The following is a 10914-nucleotide window of genomic DNA, read 5'->3' as shown; positions in this document are numbered from 1 at the left end:
CAAAACATACTGAAGTTCAGACATTTGATGCAGGGAGATGCACAAAAGCTTTCAAAGACAACTTCTGAATTGCTGAAGATACACTTAATGAAATCAAAGCCAAAGCAGGGCATAAAGATGTAAGTTGTCTTCCATTGTTCCCCTCATAATAACTGTCATTCAGTTTCCTTGCACTTGAAATATTTAACTGTCATAGTCTGTTAATTTACAAAATTTCTTTTGAACACTCTAAGCAGGATATTTTATTAAGTTAAACACAGGCTAGAGGATTTATTGAACTATCTTAAACCTAAGATAGTTAACTGATCAATGTAATTGGGAAACAAGAATGAGCTCTATCTCTATCAGAGAAAAATGGAAAACACCTTAGGCTTTCCCCCATTCCTCCACTCTGCAAACATGGGCTGAAGCTCCACTCAAAACTTTCTTTTTCAGCTCTGCAAAAATTTTAGTTGGAGGACCAACATTCAGTATTGTAATACTATGCAATTTTATAAAAGGGCATTATAGTACTGCCCATTGTATTTTCTTCCTAACAGTCTCCCACAATAGAAAAAATTATCACTGTTGATACCTTACTGGATATGCACTATCCGATAAAGCTTCTAGCAGTGATGTTTTAAGCAGGGACAGAGACCTGTGGAATATAGTTTAAGGGTTCAAGACAAAGAAAACATTTGCATTGGCAAAGGACCTGATAACCTCATATAAGGCCTTGCTAAGACATTAGAAAAGGTGTATCAACAGTACAGCTAACTATAAAATGAATCTTGCAGATTCGTAACATTAGCTTGTCTGCTCCTAAAAGCATTTAGGTTGGGTTTGGTACATCTAAAAGCCGTATACATAATTGATTGGTAAAACATTCCATACTAGTCAGAGTCTGGCTTATTAAAGATAAAAGCCTAGGGGGTTTAAAGATAAGTGGCCCTTATCTCTACCACCATAGCTGTACCCTTAATTAAAGGAAAATCCAATTTTCCCAGATGATGAATCTATTCATGTAACTTTTGTTTCGAAAGAATAACAACTTTCAGCCTACAAAAGCCAATTTTCCCCAGCTCTCAATATGGGCAAAGTAGCATTTTGAAAGACTGGTCCTTCTTTACTGGACATTCCTCCATCAGACACTATTTACTCTAACAGAAAACAAAATATAATTGAGAAATATAAACAGCACTGATTCTAGCCTCAATCAGCTTTAAGGAAGCTTAGCTTTTGATCACATTATTGATCAAGTCATCCATTTTCATTATCATTCAGTCTCCCAAAGACAGCACAGTCTTTGATAGGAAGAGTTCTACTACTCCAATATAGCACTCAGTGTATACATAATTTATAAGAACCTTTAGCAAGTAAATTTATAGGAAACAACTCAAAAGTATTTGCAGGACAACAGCAGCTTTCACAAAGAACTCAAATTATAAATCAAGTGGAAAAAAAATCGGAGGCTTTATTGGGGTAGTAAACGTGTTAACTTATCCGTCCAATTTTAAATAAGAAACCAATGACATCACTTTGAAGCAGGCATAACACGATTACAAGATGTAGGTGTTTAGATTCCCATGGTTGTTACAAGAATTTTTATGCGACCAGAGCAGAAGCCGTGGATGATTCGCTGGAGAAGAAAAAAAGAACAATTAAGGAGCTTCATCAAAACGAGGCAGCGTGGCACCAACAAGATTACATTTAAACTTGTCAGCTACAGCAGCTCACTCAGACATCCAAGGAAGGACTAGCCAACACAAAGGAAAAACCTTTCTGGTGGAAACTGCGAATGGTTGGAAAACTGTCATCACAGTGAGCAACCTGTAACTGACCTTAACTGAAGTGGTAAAAGGACTATGAGGCAAAGCTCAGTAGCCACACTAATGGGATTAATACTTATATCATTTTCCCCACTATATATCTGCTATACTGTTCTCCACAGCTCAGATCAGCAGCAACTTATGAATAGGTATAAATTGAATGTATCCCAATGTACCCCAATTATATTCATTACAACCAATAGCCTTTCGTACAAAATAGGAAGTATTTCAGACAAGCTATCACTGAACTTATGTTCTAAAAATTGCTTAATTTTATAGAAATCTTCCTTACATGAATGCTATTTCTTTCTATAACATTAGACTGAGGAATAGAAAACTGCCGCCAACTTTAAACAACATGCCCATACTGCGATTGAGAGCAAAATATACTTACTACTTCCAATTAGGTGGGAGTACTCTCTTAGTCTTGTAGTAACGAGCCAGCCGATGAATTCGGCTCTCAATCAAAATGAGTCGGAACTTGGCGTCTTTATCCTTCCAACAAAAACAAATATTTTCAAATATTGTTTTGGGAGACAGCCTAGGAAAAATCTCCTTTGCATTTTCTGAATAAATGCACTTATATATAACCACCAAAATGCTTGTTTCAGTGGTGTCTCTTCCACTAGCACCAGGATGTTAGATATAATCCAGTATTTTATTTTATTTACTGTAGAGGAATTACCTCTTCAGAAGCAAACTGTTGTTTTAGAGTAATTGCAGGTCCCATTTTAAAATCTTGAGGACGGAATATAGCCTGCTATTTTACCTTGCGGTTCCTCTCAAGATGCTTGCGGACAGCAACTGCTTTCTTGATTAAGTGGTAAAGATCTTCTGGGAGATCAGGGGCAAGTCCCTTGGATTTAAGAATTCTCAGAATTTTATTACCAGTCACAAAACGAACTTGGGCAACACCATGCGAGTCCCTCAGTATTACACCTGAAAAAGAAACCAAATGCAGCACTTCTGGAAGTACAATAAATTCAAACATATGAATTCATTTGGGTATCCAAGAAGGATTAGCTATCATAAAGGAAAGATTTTTGTGTGGGCTGCAAATGGTTGCTCACAGCTTACATGGTAAGGCAGTCAGGTAAAAGCTATAAAACGTACAGTTTTAGCAATAGCAATGATATTTGAGGGCATTAAATAAACTAACAATTCAGTAATACCTTAAATAAAAGCTAAATTCTAAGACTTCAATTATATTAATTATCAGAACATGATTTAAGAAAAAGATCTTATTTAACTTGACAGAATACCAGCTAATGCCCCCTGCAACAAATAAAGCATTTGGTCCACTTTCAAACCATACACTTATAACTACAAACATTCTAGCCAGCCAATAAACCAAGATGTTTATCAGGTAACACCAAATTAATGAGCCGGGTTATTTGGTTGCCTGACTCCCAAATGACTCTAAGTGGCTTATAACTAAGAACCAATATACCCACTCACACACATATATTAGTAACTACTAAACACAAAGCATTTTATTTAGACATACCAATTTGTGAGGGTGTCAGGCCCTTCTTTGCCAACTTGTAGATCTGCTCTTTGACATCATCAGAAGTAAGTTTCAGCCACTAAAAAAAAATTTCAATTGTCAGCCATCCTAGTTCTTACATATGAGAGCAAATTGACCCAACCACCCCAAAACCAAATTAAGATTACATTGACCATTTAATAAATAATTCTGATATTTCAACTGCAAGTTACAAAAGTACAATGAGAAAGCTGTCAGTAAAGAGAATTTTAAAAAATGCTAAAGCCCTCCTTGCTAAATGTTCACATAGAATTGTAGCTGCCAAAATAAATAAATGAATGAATAAAAGTAGGATGCCTTGAAATTACAGCTATTTCATCCCACTTCTTGATACTATAGTTTTAGAAGTAGTAGATATGCAAACAAAAGTTGCAGCTCAAGTATTTCCATACTCTAGCTTATAGTAACAAATTATTTTTTAATTGTTGTCATGAGTATAATTGTCTTGGAGCAATTCTTTATGTTAACTATTGTTATCCCAAATGCTAAAATATCATCAGATTTTCAACAATCATTTCAAAAATTAGCTTTTAACAGCCCACTTTGAGATTATCAATATTTAGGTTCTCGTTTTAAACACTACAGTCTTTAGGAAATACGTTAAAGCTTGTTTACTCAGACATGGCAAGGTATACGTCAAGGTGCATCACTAATTTACTGTGAGATAGAATTTTCATTTCTTAACTGTTAAGTCAAAGCATAGCACTGTAGGAAATAATTTTAAGGTAATTTAGCCTGTGGGATGTTTAGAAACAAATAATCAATTTGCACTATTCACTTTGCAAAGTTGGATGCTTCTTATCAAGTCCCAAGCACAGTAATAACTGAAGTCAGTACTTACGGTAGGCACACTTCTCCTGTAAGGCAAGGCCGACTGAGACAAACCCTTTCTGTTGAGAGAGAAGCCAAAGATAGCGTATTTTGGAAAACGTCGCAAATATACAGTTCACTATAGGATACTAACCAGCTTGATAAAAATAATCCAGAATTGCCAGCACGAGTTATCACCGTTCATTATCAACCCTATCAGTGAATGTAGAAGCCAGATCTCCAGGACTGCAACAGCTGCATAGCTTTTGATTTTATCCAAGCGATATAATAAAATACTGCATGAGCACAGGGAGTCCAAGACCAGCTGCCGCCTCCAAATTTCATGCTTATTTCCCCCCATCCCCCAAGAGCGGCGCTTCCCGAGGCTTTTGCAAGAGGTGTCCGGATGGTCCACTGAAAACAAGCCACACGGCAAGCGAGCACTACCTGGCGTCCCGACAACCAGCCTCTCATCTGAGAATCTACTGGCTTCCTGAGGAAGCCGCCGGTCCCGCAGCTCTCAACGAAGTCGGCCTCTAAGAAAGGGCCGCCCCCACGATAGGAGCGAAGGAATGCTCCTGAAGCAGACCGCAAGCTACAACCAGCGGACATCACGACCATTCCCGCAAGCCCGCCTCGGACTCCCACGCCACAGCCTCAGACTCGGCCGACTCACCCGGGAGCGTGCATACGACCCATGATGGCGCCGAAAAGAAAGAGGCAAGTGAGGCAGCAGTGCAGACAACCTTTCTTTCCGCCGGAAATGAGGTTCCACCCATTAGACTTCCTGTTTTATTTGCATCCCCTGGTCTGTGCTAGGAGAAGCAAGATGGCTGCTATTCAGAATGGGTCTTCCGCCTGTTGATGAACTACATCTCCCAGCATTCCTTTCTCTCAGACTTTCTAGTTGAGGGAGTGGGGTGGGACATAGATCCATACAGCTGGAGGGCCAATTGGGTCCGGCTCGGATTCATTCATTCAACTGATTCCATGGAGACGGAGGGAGGGATGTGTGTGTGGCAGAAGCGGCAAGATGGGCGGCATATAAATCTAATTAAATACAATTTCACTTGTGCTGCAACCCAAAATATGTTTGGACGGGTATTTCTTATCACGCCTTTTGACTTTTCAGCGTCAGTGCACATAAGAGGCGGCTTATCGACTGTCGCCCGCCATCGCCTCTGCGCTCGCTTTCAGCCATCGTGTGGCTGATTACCATATATAATGGCTATACGCATGCCCCAAGATAGGATCTTCAGATATAATCTGTAGATCAGATTCTGAACTTTACTATTTTGTGTATAGAGGTTGTGTGATGTTGCAATGAACAACAGCAGCTGGCCATTTGTTTTCCCTAAAATATGACATCATAATTGATAAAGCCTCTTACAGTGTGTGGTCTAAGCTAGGATCAAATCCTTTAGGATCAAATGCACTCCAACAAATCCTTTAGGGAAGTTTCCCCAGTGTGAGGTGTACTTCCCTTGGAGAGGTGCAGAGTGTGTCCAGGGGAGGTGTGACAAACCTTTTAGTTTCACTCTGTTAAAATAAATCCACCTTTCCCAAAATTGCCTTTTATTTTTTTCATTGTTCGTGTTCATTTTGGTGTTTGGATTTTTAGGGGAGGCGTGCACATTAAGATTACACTAAAGGGAGATGTGATGGCAAAAAGATTAGGAACCCGTGGTTTAGGGGGATACATTATGGACACTCCAACAAAATGGCTGCAGTGAGGGGAAGGCACAGCAGTCACAACATTTCACTTACCCAAGGACAAATCCATTAGGCTAGTCTGCCATCCTCTCTAGCACTGAAAAATTCTCCCTACCATTCTTCAGTTTTCTCTACATAGGCAGAAAACCTTTCAAACAAATAATACACCGGAGCAACCCTACATGTTTACTTTTTAAGAAAGCTTAAAAAGGTCCGCAGGAATTACTGGAAATAAAGATGGTATCTAGGCTGGTACATTTTCCTTTACCAACTTTGTTTAGTGCTTCTTAGGTAAAATATTTATAAAGGTAGCTCTAATAACTGCGGTTTTTCCACCTCTGTTTGAAGATCCCATTCCAGTGCTTCTAATTTGTTGGAAGCAGGAGATTTTACTTACGTTTCTCTTTTGTATAAAGCAATCTTAAATTCTTGGCTGTTTAGCAAGCTTCAGTGGAGGAAGGGAACGCCGTTGCCCATTTCTTTCTTTTACCCATATCAATCAATTCCACAAAAGTCCTTCAACTGTGTGTCTGTTTTCACAGTGGTCTCTAATAAACAAATGGCCACCTCTAGGGCAATTCTGCCCTGCAGCTTAAGCTGCTTCTCCCATACTGCTCCTGGGGGATTCTTAAACCAACTTCAGAATTTCCAGTCTAGATTGCAGTCTTTATAAAGGTAGGAAACCACGCTGGAGATTGCAGTGATTGGCAGTAATTCTCAAAATCATTTACAGTCTTTTCCGAGTGCCCGAGTATTTCACTTAGAATATATGCTCTATTGCTGAGCAGTGCAAGGCTAATAGGCCCACAGATTGCAGATTTAGTGCAAGGAAAGAACAAGGAGGCAACATACAGAAATAGTTAACATTTGAAGCAACTTTCTTAAAAATGTTCAGTGCAACAGGGTTTGACTAAAACTCTTGCCCTTAAGTTTCTTGAGTCACACATACAAATTGGTGGATTTAGAAAAAAAAGAGGCACAATGTTCTTTATTAAATAGCATTTAATATAATTGTAGAACAGTTACGGAGTCACATTTAACCCCAGTATTTTGGGGTTAGGATGTTGATAGAAATAATGTACATCTTTATTAGCTATCACTGTAATACAGCTGAAGTATTTGGTTCTTACAGAGAGAGAGACAATTGCAGGCAAGCATCCACATTTGCATCTAATGCATTTTATTATCTATAAATCTTTGCCAAATTGTTTGTCACAGTACTGAGAATACAGTGGAGAGAAGAATATTAAGTTCCTATGGATTGTGAGAATGGTGCAATTGTATTGCTTTAATATTTTTTCCACACAACATGCGGAAGCTTTAATTCAGACTTTAACCCATCGATATCAATGAACATACCCACACCTATTAAATCCACATTACACAGTGATATTTTGCAGATTCTAGAAGTAATATTTCTTCAGTTTAAAAGCTAATTGTATCCTGGAAAAAGCAGTCAAATTTAAGGCAAGATATTAACATTTCTGGATCCTTTTAAATTTTAAAAATAGAGAAATATGAAAGATCTCTCATGCTTTTTATATATATACCTATAGGTCATAAAAAGGCAGTATAAAAATTTTCAGTGCAAAGTCATAACTATTATTTAGTACAGAAAATGTGGAGGTCATTTTTCTTATAGTAAGATGTTTTCCTCAAAATGTCAAAATAAATGTACAGACACAAATTGACTTCTAGCTGCAGTCCACATTTGATGCATAGGATTTAATTTAATTCACAAAATATAAAAATGCCATGAGACCACACTTTAAAAACATTCATTAGTAAAGTGTTACATCTGGTTGTGATTATTCCCTCTAACCCTTTTGTATGCCAGCTGTAATACAGATTTAAAAAAAAAAACTGGAACAGTTTTGTTTATGTATCACACAAATATAAATAATTTGAAAGAGATGCAAAATTAATGTTGCTCCTTTACATGTTCAATTATAATTGAAAAACAGTTTTATAAGAATGTACCTGAAGAGCTTTAGTTATTGTGGATTTATTTTGAGAAACGGTGATGATGGGCAAAGGCACAGGATGTACTAACGGCAAATACTACCATAAGGTGCAGCATATATTCTAACCAACATCCAGACAAGAACTGCAGTTGCAAACCACCATCATTAAGAGTTTTTTTTGAATCTCTAGATTTGTGCTGTGATACATTGTGCTCTAGTTACAGACTGCAAAAAAGCAGTATATATTGCTTTCAGTTAATCTAATGGAACGTTTCACAAAAACAGTAGCCTACTTCCCTGTGTTTATATGACTTGTGGTTTTGTTGATGGAATGGAATACATCTCAAAAAGCATCAAGTGAGCAGGAAATACAATCTAGTTAGTTTACTCTGTTTACTATATAGCTTACAACTTACATACTTAACATATTATAACTAATAAACCCTTCTAAAAATGTTAAGTAGCTTCTATTAGTCACAATGCAGTTTTAACATTGAGGAATCCCAAATTTTATTTTACAGTCAATTATGAACATTTAAGCACCCAAAGTTAACGATCGTTTAATATCATACTTTAGTTTAATTGCCTGGCAATAGATTGTCACACGGTCTATCAAATATTCATTCATCATGCCATTGTTTTGCTTTAAATTCAGCAGACAGTCTGTATCTTTATTCTAAAGTATTTGTGTTTCAACATATTTTGTGGAATGTTAATGCAATTCCTACAACAGCTTTTTTTTTTAATGGAGTTAGTAAATTGCAATTATATCCAGCCTTTTCCAAGTGTTACAAAATAGCTGGATACAAAATTAAAGAAATGAATCTAAAATACAATCCACCATACCTCACACAGAGCATCTTTTACTAATTTTACTAAGGGCAAATCAATTTTCATTTAAATAAAATGCTTTGTGGATAGTAGTGCTCATGAAAACAAAATCTAAATGTTAGCTCCAATGGTAACTGTGTCAATTTTACTACCCAATATCTAGGGCTTTTTTTTATAATACGCAAATTTTAATCCATATGATACTAATAAATATTGTGCTTTGATGTGGGGCTTCTATTTTGAAATCCAAAATTGCTGCTGAATAGCCCATATATCTACCTACAGGAAATATATGTGCTTTGTAGCAAATCATGGTATAAAATCACTTGCATACGCATCCATATAATACTTACAGTTCATCAAATTAATTAATCCAAAAAAAGAGGCCAAAATAAACCTGATAAGATTTTTTAAATGAATCTGACCTAAAGAAGTAGACCTAAATTTAAAGGAGAAATGTTAGATTTAAACAGTGAACCACATAAACATTATTTTTTTAAAAGCATGTTTAACTTCTAGCATTGGTAAAACTTTTATTAAATATTAGAAATGAGGTATAAGGAGCGATAAAATAAGGCACCATTATGTATAATTTCAATTATTGGCACTCATTCTAATAATGGCCTCTAAGAAGCTTAATGACTCATAGGGCTAAATGCAACACAGAATTTTATCTGTCTATTCAGGCCTCCCTTTTAACAGACTGAACAGTAATTTTGTCATGATCTCTTTTTTTTCTTGAACTATGTGCTGAGAGCAGAATTATAAAGCAACTTTGAAATATATCAAAAAGCAAATAATTCAAATGGGATTTAAATGAATCCAGGATAACTCCCTCAGACTGAATTTGATACATCTGTTCATAGTTCAGAACTGCATTAATAACAAGTATTACCTTTATATAATTCATATACATCAATGCTTAGATATTATTGCAGTAAAAGCATAAAGCAGATGACTTGCCAAAAGTCTTGTGTAAAGTTTTGCAAAGGCTGGTCCAACTATAATCCACCATATTGCAGTGTTTCAAGCTAAAGTGTATGGATTATCTTCAAGTAGAGAAAAGTGATCAAATACAAATGGAGTTAGGAGTTTTTAGTTCATATCTTCATCTCTCTAAGTTGTCAGGTTCACAAGTATGGTGCAGCAGCAAGCCTGTACCAGTTCACAGTCTCCTTGCTTAAGTTAAAATCCTTTAAGGGAAGAGTGATACCACCCAGGAAAAAGTTTTCACGCAGAGATTCAGCACTGAGTACACTTAGCTGAAGTTCCCTTTGCTTGAGTGTTTCTTTGCTATATCCACTGTACACAAGCTATTAAAAAAAGAAACTAATTCAGAAGCAATGCAAGACAAGACAGTTTACAAAATATCAGTAAAGGTTAGGAAAGGGTAGGTGAGAAAAACAGAAAGAGGAATATTTTATTTTAAATATTTCTGTAGCTCACTGAGCTACAATATGATGCACCAAAGACAGACAATCTACCCACTCTCCCCAATGTTTCTAATGTGGTCCCCCACTCCTTGAATGCAGCTTTTTCCTGATGTTAGAATTAAACTTTGTGGTAGGTTTTAGGACTCGATAAACTGGGAAGAAGTGAATTGGGGACAGAGTATCCAAACAACTTAAGGAAAATAATTGGGAAATGACTATTGCCAAATGTACATTCCCTAATTCTATCCTGAACGGGGATAGAGAACGGGGAAAGGGTTACATCCCATTTCTATTGGGGGAGCTAAGGTATATCTGATGCAATCCCAATTCGACAGTGATGGACCCTGAGAGAAGGGAAGTACAGGTAGTCTCTGAGTTACGACGGCAATTGGGACTGGAATTCCCGTTGCTAAGCAATGTGGTAGTAAAGCACAATGTCATGTGACCACATTGCTTAGCGATGGCAATCCCAGCAGTCCCTGTTGCCATCCTTAACCAAATCCCACTGGTTGTTAGTCAAAGACCTGCTCCAATCCAAGCCATTCCCCGCTTGGTACCTTCCAGCCCTGAGCCTCTGTAAGGTAAGGGGCTGCCTCCTCTTGAACTCCTCCCACCCGCCTATCTCCCCCCCACATGCCACTACTGTACCTTCCAGCCAGACCCTCCTTTCGCAAAACGTGGCCCTGGCTGGCGTGCAAATGGAGGCCCTGGCCCCAGTGGCACTGGTGTGAAAGGAGAAGACATGAAGAAGGCCCTGTCTGGTACAGTAATGGCACATGGTGTGGTGGAGGCAGGCAGGGCTGGGCAGC

The 10914-nt window shown here is 37.6% G+C and overlaps 2 protein-coding genes and 1 non-coding gene across 3 annotated transcripts in view; all 3 read right to left on the bottom strand.

Moving 5' to 3' along the window:
- Positions 1-1433: 1433 nt before the first annotated feature.
- On the bottom strand, positions 1434-4942 carry RPS13 (ribosomal protein S13). The gene is made up of 6 exons (XM_063289404.1): positions 4841-4942; positions 4196-4244; positions 3316-3394; positions 2578-2747; positions 2203-2303; positions 1434-1618 (listed from the first exon to the last, which is right to left on the bottom strand). Exons 1-6 carry the CDS (start codon positions 4861-4863, stop codon positions 1585-1587), a joined length of 456 nt encoding a protein of 151 aa, XP_063145474.1. The 5' UTR covers positions 4864-4942; the 3' UTR covers positions 1434-1584.
- LOC134488658 (small nucleolar RNA SNORD14) lies at positions 1713-1804 on the bottom strand. Its single transcript, XR_010066984.1, has one exon. It is a non-coding gene; the product is annotated as a small nucleolar RNA SNORD14 (small nucleolar RNA).
- Positions 4943-6861: 1919 nt separating the features above from the next.
- PIK3C2A (phosphatidylinositol-4-phosphate 3-kinase catalytic subunit type 2 alpha) overlaps positions 6862-10914 on the bottom strand; it is a 49391-nt gene continuing 45338 nt past the window's right edge. The window contains exon 32 of the mRNA XM_063289403.1: positions 6862-9985. Coding sequence (XP_063145473.1) covers positions 9803-9985 — 183 coding nt within the window. The 3' untranslated portion in view covers positions 6862-9802. The remainder of the gene's footprint in view (positions 9986-10914) is intronic.

The sequence above is a fragment of the Candoia aspera genome, chromosome 1 (genome assembly GCF_035149785.1).
Source record: "Candoia aspera isolate rCanAsp1 chromosome 1, rCanAsp1.hap2, whole genome shotgun sequence".
Taxonomy (NCBI): domain Eukaryota; kingdom Metazoa; phylum Chordata; class Lepidosauria; order Squamata; family Boidae; genus Candoia; species Candoia aspera.
Note: the sequence above shows the minus strand (reverse complement) of the source record. Positions and strands in the feature narration are given on the sequence as shown.

What these genes read in the sequence shown, in the direction of transcription:
- RPS13 (XM_063289404.1), bottom strand. Translation starts at nt 4,863, where the DNA reads ATGGGTCGTATGCACGCTCCCGG. An exon ending in GGTCGTATGCACGCTCCCGG is followed by an intron (nt 4,245 to 4,840) that starts GTGAGTCGGCCG and finishes CTCTCTCAACAG; the next exon opens with AAAGGGTTTGTCTCAGTCGG. An exon ending in ACAGGAGAAGTGTGCCTACC is followed by an intron (nt 3,395 to 4,195) that starts GTAAGTACTGAC and finishes ATTTTTTTTTAG; the next exon opens with TGGCTGAAACTTACTTCTGA.